The sequence below is a fragment of the Tachysurus fulvidraco genome, chromosome 22 (assembly GCF_022655615.1).
Source record: "Tachysurus fulvidraco isolate hzauxx_2018 chromosome 22, HZAU_PFXX_2.0, whole genome shotgun sequence".
Taxonomy (NCBI): domain Eukaryota; kingdom Metazoa; phylum Chordata; class Actinopteri; order Siluriformes; family Bagridae; genus Tachysurus; species Tachysurus fulvidraco.
In genome coordinates this window covers 3,755,630-3,775,672 of record NC_062539.1, presented here as the reverse complement: position 1 = coordinate 3,775,672, position 20,043 = coordinate 3,755,630, and the positions used below count along the sequence as shown (strand labels likewise).

Sequence of the window (20,043 nt, the reverse complement as noted above, 5' to 3'; positions counted from 1 at the left end):
AAATAAATACAAATTGGAAAAGATTTTCACTAGTGCTTTAAGACCCCTGTGTGCTTATAACACCCTGAAAAGCTGTCTAAAATGTTGTGGAAATGAATAGTTTTTTCTTCATCATTTTCTAATTTCAAACAATTCCACAAATGGATATTTGCAATTCATCGTGTCTAATTTTAATTCAGCCAGAGTTAATTTATTACCATTTACAGTCAAGCAGAATTCCCAGGTCTGTTTGATTAAAGCAGTTTGGGTAACCCTTATATACCAGCCAAACCTCTGGGGCCTTCTGTCATGTGCAGATGATTTTTCTGGAAATCAAATAAAGTAAAACCTGAAAAGCCATGGTCTAGGATAAACATTCACAGAACACCAAACACCCCACGAAATATTAAATATTTCTTAGGAATGATAGACTAGTAGATGTTTCTTGGTACTACCACTTGCATCCTTTGAATCTCACCTAGTGCATTTCAGGAGCACTCCTTTAGGTTCTCTGAGGTTTCTGGTTTGAAAGGGTTCTAAATAATTCTTGATGGCTTCCATTTTAATGTTTCATGTTCCACTGGCAATCCAGCTAAAGTTCATACCAGGATTGTTGTTTAAACCCACGAGGACATTCATCCATTGGATCTTAAGTCCAACACCGTAACCACTCAATCATTTGGTGTTCTCCTGTTCTCCTAATGCTTTACTGGCACACTCCTTTTAATTCTATGAGGGTTTTCGTCAAGGAATAAATGTTTCTGATAAGAACGGTTTCTATATAATTCCTGATAGCTTAATTTATGAAGTTACCAATTACACTGTCAATCCAGCTAAAGCTTGGACCAGGTGTGGGGATCAACCTCAGAAGGACATTTGTCCAAACACCTTAACAACTCGGCAATCCTGGTGTCTTTCCAGTGGAGTGGTCTTCATAGGTACATTTCTGCAGAAATTGTTCCTGCCTTTTCTGTGTTTCTCAGAAAATAATTTCTGCAAAAGTTCAACCTGCCTTTACAAAGAGTAAATTCCATTATAATGTTACCAGATCTACAGTTCTATGAGGGTTTCCATCAATGAATAGATGTTTCTGGTTTGAAAGGTTTTAATATAATTCTTAACAGCTTCCATTATGATGTCACCAGATCCACTGCTAATCCAGCTGAAGCTCATACCAGGAGTGGGGTTTGAACCCACGAGGACATTCATCCATTGGATCTTAAGTCCAACGCCTTAACCACTCGGCCATCCTGGTGTTCCCCTAGTGCAGTGTTTCTCATAGGAACCCTGGAACAGTGACTCAAGAGCTTGTGTTTTTTAGGAGTACTCTTTTAGGTTCTCTAGGTGCTTAAAGACATGCATCCATCCAACTCCTTACTCGCTCAGCCATCCTGGTGACTACCTGTTGCTGGGTTTCTCAGAAATCTATTTCTGCAAAAGTTCAAACCCACGAGGACATTCATCCATTGGATCTTAAGTCCAACACCTTAACCACTCGATCATTTGGTGTTCTCCTGGAAAACAATTTCTCATAGGAACATTTCTGCAGAAGTTGTATCTGCCTGGTTACAGTGGATCAAGAGCTAATGCTTTACTGGCACACTCCTTTATATTTTATGAGGGTTTTCATCAAAGAAAAATGTTTCTGGTAAGAACGGTTTCTATATAATTCCTGATAGCTTAATTTATGAAGTTACCAATTACCCTGTCAATCCAGCTAAAGCTTGGACCAGGTGTTGGGATCAACCTCAGAAGGACAATTGTCCAAACACCTTAACAACTCGGCAATCCTGGTGTCTTTCCAGTGGAGTGGTCTTCATAGGTACATTTCTGCAGAAATTGTTCCTGCCTTTACTAGTGAACCCTTGTTACAGTGAACCCAGGGCTAGTGCATTACAGGAGAACTCCTTTAGGTTTTCTGAGGGTTTCCTTCAATGAATGGATGTTTCTGGTTTCAATATAATTCTTAATGGCTTCCATTATGATGTCACCAGATCCACTGATAATCCAGCTGAAGCTCATACCAGGAGTGGGGTTTGAACCCACGAGGACATTCATCCATTGGATCTTAAGTCCAACGCCTTAACCACTCGGCCATCCTGGTGTTCCCCTAGTGCAGTGTTTCTCATAGGAACCCTGGAACAGTGACTCAAGAGCTAGTGTTTTTTAGGAGTACTCTTTTAGGTTCTCTAGGTGCTTAAAGACATAAAGACATGCATCCATTGGATCTTACATTCAACTCCTTACTCGCTCAGCCATTCTGATGATGTCCTGTTGCTGTGTTTCTCAAAAAAACATTTCTGAAAAACATATCTGCAAAACATTTACAGAACACTAAACACCCCAAGAAATATTAAATATTCCTTAGGAATGATAGACTAGTAGATGTTTCTTTGTACTACCACTTTGCTTAGCATCTACCAGGAGTTGGGTTTAAAACCACAAGGTCATGCATCCTTTGAATATCACCTAGTGCATTACAGGAACACTCCTTTAGGTTCTCTGAGGGTTTCTGGTTTGAAAGGGTTCTAAATAATTCTTGATGGCTTCCATTTTAATGTTTCACGTTCCACTAGCAATCCAGCTAAAGTTCATACCAGGATTGTTGTTTAAACCCACGAGGACATTCATCCATTGGATCTTAAGTCCAACACCGTAACCACTCGATCATTTGGTGTTCTCCTGGAAACCAATTTCTCATAGGAACATTTCTGCAGAAGTTGTATCTGCCTGGTTACAGTGAATCAAGAGCTAATGCTTTACTGGCACACTCCTTTATATTTTATGAGGGTTTTCATCAAGGAAAAATGTTTCTGGTAAGAACTGTTTCTACATAATTCCTGATAGCTTAATTTATGAAGTTACCAATTACACTGTCAATCCAGCTAAAGCTTGGACCAGGTGTGGGGATCAACCTCAGAAGGACATTTGTCCAAACACCTTAACAACTCGGCAATCCTGGTGTCTTTCCAGTGGAGTGGTCTTCATAGGTACATTTCTGCAGAAATTGTTCCTGCCTTTACTAGTGAACCCAGGGCTAGTGCATTACAGGAGAACTCCTTTAGGTTTTCCTTCAATAAATGGATGTTTCTGGTTTGAAAGGTTTCAATATAATTCTTGATGGCTTCCATCGTAATGTCACCAGATCCACTGATAAGCCAGCTGGAACTCATACCAGGAGTGGGGATTGAACCCACGAGGACAATCATCCATTGGATCTTAAGTCCAACGCCTTAACCACTCGGCCATCCTGGTGTTCCCCTAGTGCAGTGTTTCTCATAGGAACCCTGGAACAGTGACTCAAGAGCTAGTGTTTTTTAGGAGTACCCTTTTAGGTTCTCTGGGTGCTTAAAGACATGCATCCATCCAACTCCTTACTCACTCAGCCATTCTGGTGATCTCTTGTTGCTGTGTTTCTCAGAAAATCATTTCTGCAAAAGTTCAACCTGCCTTTACAAAGAGTAAATTCCATTATAATGTTACCAGATCCATAGTTCTCTGAGGGTTTCCATCAATGAATAGATGTTTCTGGTTTGAAAGGTTTCAATATAATTCTTAATGGCTTTCACTATGACGTCACCAGATCCACTGTTAATCCAGATGAAGCTCATACCAGGAGTGGGGTTTGAACCCACGAGGACATTCATCCATTGGATCTTAAGTCCAACGCCTTAACCACTCAGCCATCCTGGTGATTAACTGTTGCTTAGCATGTTCCTGGATTGAAAGTTTTCTATATAGTTCCTTGATGGTTTTCAATATCCAACTAAAGTTTATACCAGGAGTGGGGCTTGAACCCACATGGACATTCATCCATTGGATCTTAAGTCCAACGCCTTAACCACTCGGCCATCCTGGCGAGCCCCTAGTGCAGTGTTTCTCAAAGAAACATTTCTGCAAAACATTTCTGCAAAACATTTAGGAGCAATCTAGGAGCAGCGATTCGCCAAACCTCCCTTATTGCAGTCACACACATTTCTTCTGATTGTATTTTGTAGTAACGAGTAACGAAGACGCTTAGTGGAAATATAACGGAGTAAAAGTATACATTTTATCTAGGAAATGTAGTGGAGTAAAAGTGAAAATTGACATAAATTTAAATAGCGAAGTAAAGTACAGATACGAGAAATTTCTACTTAAGTACGGTAACAAAGTATTTGTACTCCGTTACATTACAACACTGCTGTCAATCCAGCTGAAGCTTGGACAAGGTGTGGGGATCAACCTCAGAAGGACAATTGTCCAAACACCTTAACAACTCGGCAATCCTGGTGTCTTTCCAGTGGAGTGGTCTTCATAGGTACATTTCTGCAGAAATGGTTCCTACAGTGAACCCTTGTTACAGTGAACCCAGGGCTAGTGCATTACAGGAGAACTCCTTTAGGTTTTCCTTCAATGAATGGATGTTTCTGGTTTGAAAGGTTTCAATATAATTCTTGATGGCTTCCATTGTAATGTCACCAGATCCACTGATAATCCAGCTGGAACTCATACCAGGAGTGGGGATTGAACCCACGAGGACATTCATCCATTGGATCTTAAGTCCAACGCCTTAACCACTCGGCCATCCTGGTGTTCCCCTAATGCAATGTTTCTCATAGGAACCCACTTCTCTCACCCACAGAAAGACACATCTTGTAATATGAATAATATTACAAACTGTAACATAAGTACAGTAACATGATTAATGCTAATACTATTGTAAAGTGGCATATAATGAATACTAAATGATTAGCATTTGATTCCTTAGATGCCTTGTATTAGTAATGTCTATGTATGTATGTTTGAGACTAAGGTTTTATTTCTCTGGATTCTTTTCACTCTTTTATTCTATTTCCCAGGCAATTGTGTGCTTCATCATGCTGCAATCACCCCACAGTCTTGTCATCCTAAAATTACTGCAATCAAAGCTTCCATCTGTTCTTATAAGATGTAATTACCAGTCAGATGATGGTGCCAAGAATGAAACGGCATGGCCAAGTCATGCACAGCCTATGTACTGATGCCCATGTTGAATTAAAAACAGCTACTGCTACAGTACATACTGTAGGCTAGCACATGAATAAAGATCATTCTTGGTCCGGTGACAGCTTAATTCTGGGTCTCGGGCCAGAGTCTGATTTGTTAGCACTCTCAACAATTTCATAATTTAGGTTCATAAATTATAGGTCACAAATAAAATGAGTTTTCTCTGGGTTGTCTGGGTTTCCTCCCAACTGCCAAAACATGCTGGTAAAGTAGATTGTTTCCCTGGCTGTACGTGTGAACGAGATTGTGAACAGTGCCCTGAAATTTACAGACATTAATTGATAGGCATCAAACTGATCCCCACAACCCCAGAAGTGCAAGGTGACCCTGATAGCCACTAAGCCACCCCCTTACCAAAGATGATCAAGTGAGAACCACATGCAAACAAGAATATTCAAACTAGATCTCCCACATCTACGTACAGTCCAGTTTGGAAAAGGCACCCCAGTGCTTGTGTATTATGGCAATTGAATTCACTGCTGAAATTTCATCTATTCACATATTCATTTAATGTGGTGTAATATTCTGACTTTATTAGGGCAATGTGTGATTTGGGACAGAGGAGCCTGTGTGTGTGTGTGTGTGTGTGTGTGTGTGTGTGTGTGTGTGTGTGTGTGTGTGTGTGTGTGTGTGTGAAAGACAGAAAGAGAGAGAAAGAGGGAGAGGGTGAGAGGGAGAGAGAGAGAGATGTGTGTGTTTGTGTGTGCATGTGTGTGTGTTTGTGTGACAGAAAGCGAGAAAGAGAGTCTGTGTGTGTGTGTGTGTGTGTGTGTGTGTGTGTGTGTGTGTGTGTGTGAAAGAAAGAGAGATAAAGATAGAGAGGGAGACAGAGAGAGAGAGAGAGAGAGAGAGAGAGAGATGTGTGTGTGTTTTTGTGTGCATGTGTGTGTTTGTGTGACAGAAAGTGTGTGTGTGTGTGTGTGTGTGTGTGTGAGAGAGAGAGAGAGAGAGAGAGAGTGTGAAAGAAAGAAAGAGAGAGAAAGATAGAGAGGGAGAGAGAGAGAGATGTGTGTTTGTGTGTGCATGTGTGTGTGTTTGTGTGATGTGACAGAAAGTTAGAGAGAGAGCGAGAGAGAGAGAGACAGATAGAGAGAGAGAGAGAGAGAGAGAGAGAGAGAGACACAGAGAGAGTGAGAGATAGAGAGGGAGTGATAGAGGGAGGGAGAGAGAGACAGACAGATAGAGAGACAGAGAGAGAGAGACAGAGAGAGAGAGAGAGAGTGTGAAAGAAAGAAAGAGAGAGAAAGATAGAGAGGGAGAGAGAGAGATGTGTGTTTGTGTGTGCATGTGTGTGTGTTTGTGTGATGTGACAGAAAATTAGAGAGAGAGCGAGAGAGAGAGTCTGTGTGTGTGTTTGTGTGTGTGTGTAAAAGAAAGAGAAAGACAGAGAGGGAGAAAGAGAGAGAGAGAGAGTGTGTGTGTATGTGTGTGTGTTTGTGTGACAGAGAGAGAGAGAGAGAGAGAGAGAGAGAGAGAGAGAGAGAGTCTGTGTGTATGTGTGTGTGTGTGTGTGTGTGTGTGTGTGTGTGTGTGTGTGTGTGTGTGTGTGTGTGTGTGTGTGTGTGTGTGTGTGTGTGTGTGTGTGTGTGCGAGTGCGCGCGGGTGTTTGCGCATGTGTGCATGTCTCTTTCCTATCCTCGACTACAGTCTCTCCTACAGGATGCGCTCTTCTGTGTTTTGATCGGATTCTGGTGGATTATTTTGTGTATTTATATTAACATTACTCGAATATCAGGGGACTGTTATGGCTAGTTTGCACATGGATGCGTTATATCTATGGATACTTGGCTCTTTTTGGAGAACTGTGAGTTTTTCCTGTTTTCCAACTGTTTATTGGTTCATTTGTTTTGTAATTTTTTTTGTTTCTAGATTAAAGTAGGTTGTATTATAGAGACAAAAAAGTCAACTGACAGTCAGCAAGTTAATTAAAAACTAAAATTCAAATTAAAAATGGCTCAATACGCTATGTGTATTTATTTGTATTAAATTAACAACAACAACAACAACAACAATAATATAAAGAAGAAAAACTAAATTTGAATTAATATTCTATTTAAATGTATTTTATTATTTATTAATGAACAATAAATTAACTTGACTGTAGAAGTATGTAAGGATAAATACTTATAAAATATTAAATATATAATCTGAATAAATAAAGGTAACATGTAAATAGTTAAATAAACTAGCATATACTGTATGTCTTACTTTTAATAAACATAATAAAATAATTAAATACAATTACTACAGTTCTTGCAAGTCCTTCAGACAGATTTTCTCATTTAAGCCACAAAAAAAACCTAATTTAACTGCTAGCCGTTCAATTTGTTGAATTCTTTTAAGTTAGTTATAAATTATTTAATGCATTACATTTAATTCATGCTTAATAATAATTTCTAAAACTCACCAAAAGAAATTATTACAGTCTTACTTTAATCATTATGACTCAATCTGATCTTTCAGAATGTGCTGGGTTTGCAGGTGGAAGCTATTCACCCGGACTGCGCCATCATCTCGCAGCACATGAAGGCTCAGGAACTCTGCAATCAGACCAAGAAGAAAGAGAGCAAGAACCAGACAGAACCACAGGGTATCTATACCACCATCTTATCTACCTTCTCATCAGGCTTTTCCGTCTACAAGTAATGCCAGTGGTTTACGTAGTGCTGAGAAATATGACCGTATCTTCAATAACAATGCATTTCTGAGATTTTCCAGGAACTTTCTGGTCTGTGTGTATAATAATTAATTAGAATTAAGATCACAGACTTCAAGAGTTTTTAAAATTCAATGGTACTCATTTCATGTATCTCAGTAAGCAAACTTTTACCTCATGATGCATATCATATAAAAATATTACGGAGATACAAATTCCATCATTTCGCCCACCTGAAATATTCTCTGGCCTCAAAACAAAGTCGATTTCAACAATATTTTTATAGTTTGTTATTAGCTACCATAAGCTAATGCTACTGAAGTCATTCAATTCAATTCAAATGTATTTTTATAGCGCTTTTAACGATGGACATTGTCTCAAAGCAGCTTTACAGAAAATAAGTAACATAATCAAAAAAAAAACATATTATACAAAGATTAATATAATACAAAAGTTCAAGATTAATATTAGATTTTATTTATTAATTACATGTGATTGTAATGATCCCCAATGAACAAGCCTAAAATGCCTGAGGACAGGAAAAACTCGCTTAGATGGAAGAGGAAGAAACCTTGAGAGGGACCAGACTCAGACTTGGGTGACACCGGAGGGTGTGATTTTAAATATACAGTCCGGCAGTTGTGTATTGATTAGGAGTTTGTTGTCCTCAAAGACCATATGGAGTTGGCATCTCCTCCTAGAATGTTTGAAATCCTCATGAAGCAGAGTCCAAGGTGGGTACATCTTTAGATGCTTCAGGATCCTCACAGGGTTGGCCTCATGTCAATTAATGCCCAAAATCTTAATGTAACTGAACACAACTGGAGCTTGCACAATCTCTGGATGCCTTGGGATGGGTAGAAAAGAGAAGCAGTGGATAATAATTAGCGTATCTGCTGGTAATAATATTAGCAAGCACTAGATGATAATGTCCAGTTGGTCAGATGCACTAGAGCACAAGATTATGGTAAGTATTATGTGTACGCCTGACTAAAGAGATATGTCTTCAGTCTACATTAACCTACTTTAAATAAGCTGTAGCCTAAAATCATGTTAGCCGTTATGTCTCACAGCTTGCTAGAAGACAAACAAATGTCGTGCCTTTTATTTCCAACACTGTCATCATGTCAAGAAGCTCATTTTATTGCCATTTGTTGTCTTTAAGTTCTTTTCTGCACAGCCCTTACATAATTGTTTATTGTATATCTGTTTACATTTGCACTTTGTACCATCTGTTTACATTTATATCCGCTTACTTCTTATCGGCATACGTCGACATTTACATCTGTTTACAGTTGCATTTTATCCTAACTGTTTCTGTTTACATTTGTATGTGTGTGTGTGTGTGTCTGAATATGTCTGCTTTTACATCAGAGAGCTTTCATTTCATTGTGTGGCTGTACAATGACACTAAATATATTAAATTCTATTTAATTCTAATAAATTTTCATCTACTTTCTATGACGTTCTACTTTCTAAAGGTAAGATGCTCTGTATGCACCACTGAAATAAGGATCATCCAATAAGACCTTAACCTCAGCGCACTTCATCGGAAATAGATATTTCTCCTTAGGATGAGCCTTAACCTTGATATGCTAATTAACCCTGGCAGGATGCTGCTGCTCAGGATACATGAGGAAAGAAATGTTAACTAGGTTCAGGTCATTTTCAGACCTGCGTCAGGTTTACATAATGTATTAGCATGAAAAACCTGCTCAGGATGCTGTACATTTTATTTCCACAGCTTTATAGACAGGAGTGAGATTGGATTATAGATGGGTTTAATTTTGCGTTACAATAATGTAAGTGGACACGGAGCTGCCTCTGTTTGATTCTTGTCTAAAACGAATAGAATGAAACAAAGTAAAAATGATGGGCAGCGTGAGAGCAGGCGGAGGGAAATTCTCTCACAGAAAAGCTTTTAGCCATCAAATTTAATCTTCACAGTGATTTCCACAGGCAATGGAGAAGTGAAAAGGGTTGTGAAGTCTGTTGATTTCATCTCTATTACTCGACCTGCTCTCTGAATTCAGGTGCTATAAATAGAAGAGTTTGTGGAAGAACACAGAGCGAGAGACAGGACAAGTGTATCTGAATGCCCTGTGCTAATATACCCGAATGGAAAAGGTTAATTGAGTTAAGCAGGTAAACAACAGCTATGGGATCTTTTGTTAGAATGGGAGGAGAACGCGTATTACATTTAATAAGGTGTCTGTCTGTCTGTCGGTCTGTCTGTCTGTCGGTCTGTCTGTCTGTCGGTCTGTCGGTCGGTCGGTCTGTCGGTCGGTCGGCTGGGATGGCCGAATGGTTAAGGTGTTGGACTTAAGATCCAATGGACAAATGTCCTAGTGGGTTCAAGCCCCACTCCTGGTAGCACCTGAGCTTTAGTTGCTCTTTCAGTAAAACAGTTTGACTGAATAAATGGCAGCATTGTATATTAACTTGAAACTAATTGGAAGACTGGAACATCTGAAGATCATCCAGGTAGCTGAGAATCCAACATGGATGCCATTATTCAAGTGACAAATAATCGGTATATTCTCCAGCTGAAAAGCATTCATTCGTTCCTTTTCTACCGCTTATCCGAACTATTTTCAGGTCACCCTGGACGGAGTGCCAACCCATCGCAGGGCACACACACACACACTCTCATTCACTCACGCAATCACACACTATGGACAATTTTCCAGAGATGCTAATCAACCTACCATGCATGTCTTTGGACCGAGGGAGGAAACCCCCGAGGCACGGGGAGAACATGCAAACTCCACACACACAAGGCGGAGGCTGAAAAGCAGTAAAGTTATAATCATTTATTTAAGCTTCCACACAATCTGCAAATGTGTTGATTTAAATGTTATAGAAATGTTATCAGTGTCTCCTTGGGTGGCCCTTTGACACTTTGATACGTCTTCTCTTTGACTGAATGCCTTTTCTTGGGATTACCACATCAAGAGCATGAAGCTTATACAAAAGGATGAAAAGCAAAAGAAACTCACAAAGTTGGACAAGGACGGATAGAAGATGCTCTTTGCATGCATGATTTAGCAGGCAAGATTGATTGCGCCTTATCATATGTTGACTGCTGCTGTTCGCTTCCGTCTGTTTTAGGATGCAAGACTGAATGGGACGAGATCCGCTGCTGGATCAGAGCCGACGTCGGCCAGGTGGTTAACGTGTCCTGTTCGGAAGTATTTCTGCACTTTTCCAGTAAGCCAGGTCAGCGAATGAAGAATTGCAGTAGTTTTCTTTGCATCAAGGTGATGCTAACAAAGTGCACTGCTTTGAGAAACCCATTTCTGTAATTCAAATGTGGATATTTTGGGCATCTTTTCCTGTAATGACACTAAAACCTACTTTAACTTGGCATGCCTTCAGCACGGCCCCTTGGAACATTGGAGGAGTTATAAAGTGGGTCACAAATGCATTTATTCTTCCTACATCTACCCTTTATTCTATCCTTGTCTATGATATCTGAAGACTTCTTTAAACTTCATTGGTTTTCCTAACTGAGTAACAGGTAAAACACTAACTGGTTGTAATCTGTGAGTAAAGCAAACATTTTGCAACCTAAATCTAAAAGCTTGGAGCTAAAATAGCTCAAATATGTAGCTCTAAGTGCCTCAGTCCTAAGCTTTCTTGCAGTCTGTTATTGAGGTCATGGAAATTTTGCAGGCCTAAAATTCATGGTCTACAAATTGCCATAGTACAAATTGTGCTTTAGTGCTTATTTTACAGAAGAACAAAAAAGACGTCCTTACTGATTTTTAATGTCAGTGGTCAGGGTTTAAAAAAAATTCTCCACAGAGAAATCTGATTACTTCTGAGGTAATAGTCTTAAAGCTACATGAGGTAAAAGTGAAAATGGAGCTTTGTATTACTATGTTAATATTACTATGTTTTTTTTTTTTTTGCTGTAGTTTCTGGAATCAGAAGCAGATTTCTTTTTAAAGCAAATTGCAAAATTAATTAATATAAAACTATAAAGACTAAATTGTTTGGCCAAGCCAACGATTCATAGAGTGACCATGGGGCGGCATAATTCCTGCCGTTATGAGCCTCTTCAATCGCTTTTCACAATTTCTCTTTCTGACCATCAGGTTCAGTAATAACTCTATGGGGATAAACAGGTCAATAAGACTAGATAGCCTTCCAGTGTGTTTAAATCTGCCCAAGCTATAGTGTTCATACTGCTGCAGTGGAATTCTGTAGGCAAACAAAATCCTTTTAGCAATTGGCACACTACTTAAGATCATTTAGTGCCCTTTAAGATGATGATCTTGGCACACTTTTGTAATAAATAATCACCATTCATTAAAGATCTCTCCTTTTCACGGTGGTAGAAGGACGGGAATGTGTGTAGTTTGAATATCCGTTAATTGGTCAAGCTTTCTAGGCTACATCTACAGGAACTGCACAGCAGAAGGCTGGAGTGACCTGTACCCACCTTATGAGAAAGCCTGTGAGTTAGGAAATGACACAGAGCCTGAATCTAAGGTACGGTTATTTATTTATTTATTTATTTTTTATAAGAATAGCAATAAGTCATTATCTATGTCAGTGCAAGTAAATAGGTAGAGGATACATAAGTGTGAACTAAATCTTTGACCTTAATTTGTCTTTTTTTTTTTTAGACAACCTACTTCTCAACTTTTAAGCAGGTGTACACAGCAGGGTACGCCACATCCCTGATATCGCTCATAACAGCTATTTTAGTCCTCACTTTCTTCAGGTACAGTGCTCTTTGTCATGCAGTCTGGTACAGTTCTCAAAGTTTGTACAAATGATACTATAAATGACTTTGCTGTTTCACGACAGGAAGTTCCACTGTACCAGAAACTACATACACATCAATCTCTTTTCCTCATTTATTCTCCGAGCCAGCGCAGTTTTCATCAAAGATGCAGTTCTTTTCTCAGACGAGTCTCTGGATCACTGCTTCATGTCCACAGTAAGGAACATAGCTTGAGATATAAACGAATAAGCAATATATTGCTAAAGGTTTGTGGACACCTGACCGATGTGCTTGTTGAACATCCAGTTCCTCTCTTCTGGCAAGGCATTAAAGGGGTGCAGTGGTAGCTCAAGTGGTTACTGCTGGTTTGTTGGTTGGTAGGTAGGGGTTCAAGCCACTGCTGGGCCCCTGAGCAAGGCCCCCAACTCAGAGTTGATGTAATATGGCTCAACCTGTGCTCTGATATTAATTCCAAAGCTGGGATATGCAAAGAAAGAATAATGCTGCGATGTTTATGTGACAAAAATAAAGGTTTAATTAAGATATTCGGGGATATCTGATGTCATGTGATACCAACAAAGATGCACTGGTGGTCATGAGTGGACAAAAACCATGAAATAAACATTTTTGGACCTACTAAAAGAAAAACATTTCTGCCAGTAGTGTCTTATCTTTAGTGTTAATGCATCTCGATAACTTTGTTCTTTATTATTTTTTTCCACACACTCTTTTTTAGGTAGCCTGCAAATCTGTTGTAGCTTTCTTCCAGTTCAGTATCCTGGCTAATTACTTCTGGTTGCTGGTGGAGGGCATGTACCTGCAGACTCTGCTGGCTCTCACCTTCATCTCACAGAGGAAGTACTTCTGGTGGTACATTCTGACTGGATGGGGTCAGTGCCTTAATAAAAAATTGTTCTGAGCTCAGAGGAAAGTCATTTTTCTTTTCACGCTTCCTGATAAAAACCTACACAGTACATAGCTCTCTTATCAGGACTGTTTCACTTTTCCAAGTTTTTTTTTTTTTTATTTCGAAAAGATTTCTTTACTAGAGTATTACACAGTTAAACTTACTTGTATTCGTAGGTGTGCCATCGGTTGTCCTTATTGTTTGGGTTTTGGCACGAAGTTTCCAAGACAACAGTGGGTACGTCAACCTCAATCATTTATTCAGTGCCTAAGCACGTTTACATGCTTTTCATCAAGCTGGGTTTTCGTTCTCATTTACAGATGCTGGGATGACACGGATAACGTCGGCGTCTGGTGGATAATCAAAGGTCCAATAACAGCATCGTTGTTTGTGAGTAATGTCGTAACACATTATATTTATATCAGCAAGTTAGTGTCTGTATTTGATTTATCGGTAAAGCCCTGAAGAAGCTTATACTACATGGAATACATTGATATTTATACTTTACACTTTGTACCTCTCAGGCCAACATAATCATCTTCCTGAATGTGATCCGGATCCTCGTGGATAAGCTCAAGTTTCCCGGAGTAGGAGGCAATGACACCGGTCATTTCATGTGCGTCTTATAATATAGTCTGCCTTTAGATCACAGTCCACAGACAGCAGGGCAGCGAGTTGGCAGAAGGACTAAGCAAATTGTTAGCGTCCGTATGCTCATGTAGCTACTTTCACTGATTTTGTTAGCCAGTTTGCTAACATGAGCGAACTTGTCAAGATTTCTGAAAGCATTTTTATGGCATATTCATAACATGTTCCTAATCTTTACTACTAGCACTAGTTATCTGGCTAATAATCTGAGCTAACCTGACAGGATTTTCTGGGAGAATTCTTATCCTTTTATCTTTCCTAGCAAACAACAGATAACCTGAGAGGACTTAAAGCAATTCAACAAAGTTTAGGACTAAATCCAAATCTAGAAAAAAGTTTATGAGAGAAATTTGAAGCTATATTTTTTAATGTTTATAATCTTCTTTGCTAAAGCTAGTTAACTAGTTACATGAGCTAACCACACAGGACATTTTGAGAAACAGTTAGGTATATTTTTGAATAAACATAATCTTCACTGCTGAAGCTAGTTAACTAGCTACACGATCTAGAAGTTTCTGAGAGAAATTTATAGCTATTTTTTGAATGCAGAAACCTGTTGAAATATGCTAGCTAGATAGCCATCCCATGTTAAAAATGTTAAATAATGTTATCCTAAGAACAATCTTTTATGTTTTGTTGGCCATGACAATCAGTCCACTAAAGCTAAATAAAATGAACGGATGTTTTGGCAGGAGGTTGGCTAAATCTACTTTGTTCTTGATCCCTCTGTTTGGGATGCACTACACTGTGTTCGCCTTCTTGCCAGAAAACACAGGAGAAACAGTGAGACTCTACATCGAGCTTGGTCTTGGCTCCTTCCAGGTGTGTGTGTGTGTGTGTGTGTGTGTGTGTGTGTGTGTGTGTGTGTGTGTGTGTGTGTGTGTGTGTGTGTTTAAAACTAATCTTTAAAATTCTGACTGTATTTTAAGCTAATTTATAGCTTTTTTTTTTTTTTTACACAAATTGAGACCCACGAGTTCACCAGTAACATTTACAAAATAATAAATAATTAATAATAAAAAATTAAAAAATAATAATTATTTTATATAAACATGTATTCTTTTTTAAAATTATTAATATGCATTATTCTTTGGTGCTAGTTTTTTTTTCAAACAATATTTTTTCAATTTAATTTAATTCAATTTATTTGCACAGATCTTTTAACAAGTGACAGCTTTACAGAAGTACAGAAGCTATTTTTACTTTTTTATAGTTATTATTTATCTCTAACATTTATCCCTATATGACCTTAATACCTTCAAAAGATATCATACAAATATGAATATCTCACAAATCTCATCAAGACGCATTCACTCAAAAAATTTTACACATTATATTACACTTGTTAATATACAGTATATAAATCCTTACCATAATTTATTTTAGAATTTCTTTTATACTTATATCATTTATTTTTATTAAAACAGTTTTATATAATATCAAATAAGAAGAAATAAGTAGAAGAGGAAAGGAAAAAAAAGAAAAAGAACTAAAAATAAATTCCTGTCAGCTTGTATTCAAGTGTCAGTAACAGACAGATAAACAGCCAGACCATCATCACTGCTGATAATATTAGCACCCTGTTAAACCATGAGAGTCATGTTAGTTAGAGAAATTTATACTCATCACCAGCTGGATTAAAGGGCCCCAAATTTTGCCAAATGCATTAAGACAATTTCCAATTTGACAAATTTGTATCTCCAATCCATTCAGAAAGAGAGGGAGGACTTATCAATCTATTTAGTCTTAATATTTAACATTTTTTTTTATATCTGATCTATTTAATCCAACAGTCTAGGAGGATTGGCCGGGTTTTAGTTTCACTGTATTTCAGTTGTATACTGTATATAAACCGTGTACTCGAACCTTTAATGTTTAAACATGTGAAATGTTCTGCAATACTTTTGATACTAATATAAAGATCTCGCTGATGTTCTGACATTGTTCTAACCTGTTTGCAGGGTTTTGTGGTTGCTTTGCTCTACTGCTTCCTCAATGGAGAGGTATGCATTTCTCTGGTGGTACTGTATGTGTCCATCTCCTGGTCATTCTGACACTAGACAGTGATTATAACATGGAAATCTACTAATCGACGATATACTACAACATATTTCGACATTAGATTATGACTGTATGTGATTTTTACTTTTGAATTTTCCTTTAACAAATAACATTATCATTTCAGGTCATGTGTTTAGATCATATGAAGTTGTATGTGGACCAAGCATACTGCGCATTCAATTTTACACGTATAAACAAACAAACAAGCAAACAAACAAACAAACAAATAAATAAATAAATATGGTGAATCACAGTTTAAAAGTTGTTGCTGTGATGATGTGCCCTTTACTATTAATTGCACCAAGATACTGATTAGCTACTCATTAATATATATCGCTAATATTCTTTGAGGAGACGCTAACATTTTTGGAAGGATTCTCCAGTTTTGCTTTCTGATATGTGAAGGAGGAGTGTACGGTTTGTGTCTATACTTTATTCACTTTAAAAGAGAGTAACAACAAACTCATTTGGTGAGATGATGATGACTGTTTAGCTGCTGTAACGTAAGCGATAACAGGAAGTAGCTTGTTTTTGGTCTGTTTCACTTTCTCTATAGACCATGAACATGGCGTGTCTCTCATTCAGAACATTCAGCTGCTGTGTTTATTTCTGCACATTTCTGTTTGTCTTCTCAGGTGCAGGCTGAGCTGAAGAGGAGCTTGTGGAAATGGCAGACCCAGAATCAGCTCAGCCCTGGTAAAAAGCGCCGCATCACCGTCACTCAGATTAGCGTCATGGACAGGGCTGAACCGCCGTCGCAGTCGCATTCCACTTCCATGAAAGTCACGTCCTTGTAAAGGTCAGACGTCGAAAATTGGATGCGTAAATGGGGATAACGTTACATCTTCAGAGGGACACCAGATACAACATGGATCTCGGGAAGCGGTACGGATCAGGACAGATCATGTGAATCATGCGAACCGTCCGAACATCTAGAAGACAACTGGAAGGTTGCGAGTTAGAGAAGGGTAATGAAAAAAAAGATTGTCCTGCTTAAAAAATTGGGGAAATATGTGAAGGAACTGCTTCTAATGCTCCTTTAGGCATAATAAGCTGTGATAAACATTTTGAGCTTAGGATCCTGAGGATTAAAAGGCTCAGGGAACAGTACCATTATTTGGTTCGGCATAAGATAAATGCTCCAAGTTCCCATCTTCTTCTTCTTCTTCTTCTTCTTCTTCTTCTTCTTCTTCTTTTTTTTTTATACTGTGAAGTACAGATTCCAGTTGTTGTTCTTGGAGATTAATCTTCAATTTGGCAACTTTCGACGTTTTCCTTACAAAATACGACTGAAACAAACCCCAATGCACAGCTTCATGTGTCTCATTAAATATATACGTCATGTCATACATGTTGTATGTGGAAATATTATAGATATAAATAAAATAAAAAAACATGGTAAATAATTACAATTTAAAAGATGTTGCTGTGAAGATGTCCTTTAACCGTTTTTTATGTTTAGCTACTGATTACTCCATCGTTACTCGGTAATATATCGAAATTAGTCGAGATGGTGGAGTTTAAGCTTTTGGTCTAGAGAAAAAAAACGTGTGGTTTCACTTCTCTAAAGTGAGTTTTGTAGCTGAAATCTATAAATGGATAAAATGGAAAAAATACATGTATAAAAGGGAAAAAATGACCTTCTGTGGTAGAAGAGAAATAAAACACTTTAGGGTTCAGTAAGTTTAACTGTGTGTGTGTGTGTGTGTGTGTGTGTGTGTGTGTGTGTGTGTGTGTGTGTGTGTGTGTACGTGTGCGTGTGTGTGTGGAATCACGTACCAAATCCCAAAGCTAATTCCATCATTCTTTCATCTATTTATTGAATATTTTGGCACTTTTACAAAGAAATAAATAGAAATCCTCACAGAATCTTGTACAACTCAGCGTCCCTGTTTTTTGAACGGCGAGTTCATTTCTGACTATTAACAACAAGGCCGTCTCTGACCGCATCTCCTCTCCCGTCTCACTGCAAAGCGGACAATAAAAATCCATACACATACAAAATTTGGCACAAACATGAGAAATTGATCACAAGTTCATCTACAGTGAAAGTTTGACATGTAGAAAAAAGGCGCAGCTGTTTACCAAGAAGCTTTACTACACATCATGAAAAAAAAAGGGGGAATAACAGAGAAAACGAGGAGGCTAAGATACACAAGAAGTCTTTCTGAAAGTACGATACGATTCTGTTCAGTACATTCAAGGTTTGAAAGAACGTCGAGGGCCGCGGTACGACGAGGGCCGGGTGTGGCGTTAAAAGCTTTCTTCATGATGAGTGCAGTAATGACAGAACACACACACACACACACACACACACACACACACACACACACAGAGCTGGTATTGGTTTCTAACAGCTTCGAGACATGGTCGTTACCTTCTGAGCGCGCTCACTCAGAAAGACAGCTGGTGTCAAGAACACAGAAAGCAGCAGCTTTTTTTCCTGCCTTTTTTCCTCCTTCCTATTTTACATGCAGGTGCAAATCATTCTTTCATTCTTTTTTTTAGTGTTTCTTGCTTTCTTTCCGGAATACATACATTTCTGTTGTGGACATTCAAAACATCTGCGTCGGATGGTATTTATTAAAAAAAAACCTGAATAAATAATCTGTATTGATAAAATGGGGGACTACTAACTAAGAACACAAGTGTCTCAGTTATTCAGAAAGGAAAAGTTTCAAACAAAAAGACATTTTCTGTACATTATATACTGTTTATAACATGAAGGACAATCGATGCTTCGATATTTTTCTGCACTGAAAATAAAACCAACAGAAAATGTCTACTAGAAAATCTCTTGTCATGGAAGTCTAAGGGCCGGTCTGGAATCCTGCACATCAGATTAAAGGCGAGAGAGAGAGAGAGAGAGAGAGAGAGAGAGAGAGAGAGAGAGAGAGAGAGAGAGAGAGAGAGAAGCGAGAGAAGAGAAGATAGAAGAGCAATTAGATAGTCCGAGAGCGATAAGATAGATTCTCTATCTAGCTATCCAGAATAAATATGATTGATATATCTCTAAGGGAGGAGAGAGAGAAATGGAAAGAGCTCGCCAGAGGGTGGAGAGATACAGAAATGAGAATGGAGAAGAGAGAGAGAGAGAGAGAGAGAGAAATGGAAAGGGAAAGAGTGAGAGAGGGTGACAGAGTGAGAGAGGGAAAGGGAGAGAGTGAGAGACAAGGAGGGTGGGAGAGATAATGAAAAAGAGAGAGAGAGTTGAAAAGAGAGGGAGAGAGAGAGAGAGTTGAAAGGAGAGAGGGAGAGAGACAAAGAGAAATGGAAATAAAATGAGAGAGAGAGAGAGAGAGAGAGAGAGAGAGAGAGAGAGAGAGAGAGAGATGATGATGATGATGATGGTGTCTCTCAGACATTCCCCAACATATAAAGTATCTAAAAGTGGATAAACCTTCAATGTCTCTCAGCTCCATTTATAATGGGAATAAATTAAAATGCGGTTTCATTCGAGAGCAACAGCTGCCCTTAGACTTCCATCATGAGTAAATCTGAACTGAAAGAAGTTCCACTGCTTTCTTCAGTCCAGTGAATCATCAGGACTTTTATCCCAGGTGACTCAACCTGCTCGATTCCTTCACTATCCTTTGTTCCACTGCTCGGTGACTCTCTTCCTATCTCGAGGGTTTATCCTCATCTTACTGACAGCTTCATTCAAGAACCTGAAAAATTCTCACACCTTTTACGAGCAGCCAGCAGGTTTTCTCTCAGGAGTGTGACACAGATCTACCGACAGCTCGAACTCGGCTCGAAACACACCAAGGGACCGGAAACACAAAAAGCCTTTAGAGGAAAACCAGCCAGAGATTAAAAGGAACAGAAAGCGAGAGACCTTCTCATCCTGTCAGCATCACCCTGCACTCCAAGCCTTTTCATACTGCACGTAACTTTATTTTAATTCACAGAATAACGACTGGTTCAGCTCTAATAATATTCTACATTTACACTTATTTCTGACCCGACAAGACCGAAAGCACACTCAGCAAACACGCCGATGTTTATGACTCAAAATCGGTCACGGTT

General features: G+C 38.6%; 1 protein-coding gene and 7 non-coding genes across 9 annotated transcripts; 2 read left to right on the top strand and 6 right to left on the bottom strand.

Moving 5' to 3' along the window:
* Positions 1-1,151: 1,151 nt before the first annotated feature.
* On the bottom strand, positions 1,152-1,234 carry trnal-uaa. The gene has a single exon. It is a non-coding gene; the product is annotated as a tRNA-Leu (tRNA).
* A 766-nt stretch (positions 1,235-2,000) lies between these two features.
* trnal-uaa lies at positions 2,001-2,083 on the bottom strand. The gene has a single exon. It is a non-coding gene; the product is annotated as a tRNA-Leu (tRNA).
* A 1,068-nt stretch (positions 2,084-3,151) lies between these two features.
* On the bottom strand, positions 3,152-3,234 carry trnal-uaa. Its single transcript has one exon. It is a non-coding gene; the product is annotated as a tRNA-Leu (tRNA).
* Positions 3,235-3,589: 355 nt separating this feature from the next.
* On the bottom strand, positions 3,590-3,672 carry trnal-uaa. The gene has a single exon. It is a non-coding gene; the product is annotated as a tRNA-Leu (tRNA).
* Positions 3,673-3,755: 83 nt separating this feature from the next.
* Positions 3,756-3,838, bottom strand: trnal-uaa. Its single transcript has one exon. It is a non-coding gene; the product is annotated as a tRNA-Leu (tRNA).
* A 632-nt stretch (positions 3,839-4,470) lies between these two features.
* trnal-uaa lies at positions 4,471-4,553 on the bottom strand. Its single transcript has one exon. It is a non-coding gene; the product is annotated as a tRNA-Leu (tRNA).
* Positions 4,554-6,603: 2,050 nt separating this feature from the next.
* On the top strand, positions 6,604-18,947 carry ghrhra (growth hormone releasing hormone receptor a). 2 transcript variants are annotated; one of them, XM_047806061.1, is made up of 13 exons: positions 6,604-6,811; positions 7,489-7,597; positions 10,775-10,882; positions 12,060-12,160; positions 12,298-12,395; positions 12,482-12,614; positions 13,135-13,288; positions 13,482-13,542; positions 13,626-13,695; positions 13,830-13,921; positions 14,646-14,775; positions 15,915-15,956; positions 16,650-18,947. In XM_047806061.1, the coding sequence occupies exons 1-13, from the start codon at positions 6,752-6,754 to the stop codon at positions 16,809-16,811; spliced, it is 1,320 nt and encodes a 439-aa protein (XP_047662017.1). In that variant the 5' UTR covers positions 6,604-6,751; the 3' UTR covers positions 16,812-18,947. The 2 variants fall into 2 exon arrangements, with proteins under 2 accessions (XP_047662017.1, XP_027021894.1); XM_027166093.2 differs by having other exon boundaries at positions 7,471-7,597.
* trnal-uaa lies at positions 9,954-10,036 on the top strand. Its single transcript has one exon. It is a non-coding gene; the product is annotated as a tRNA-Leu (tRNA).
* Positions 18,948-20,043: the final 1,096 nt, after the last annotated feature.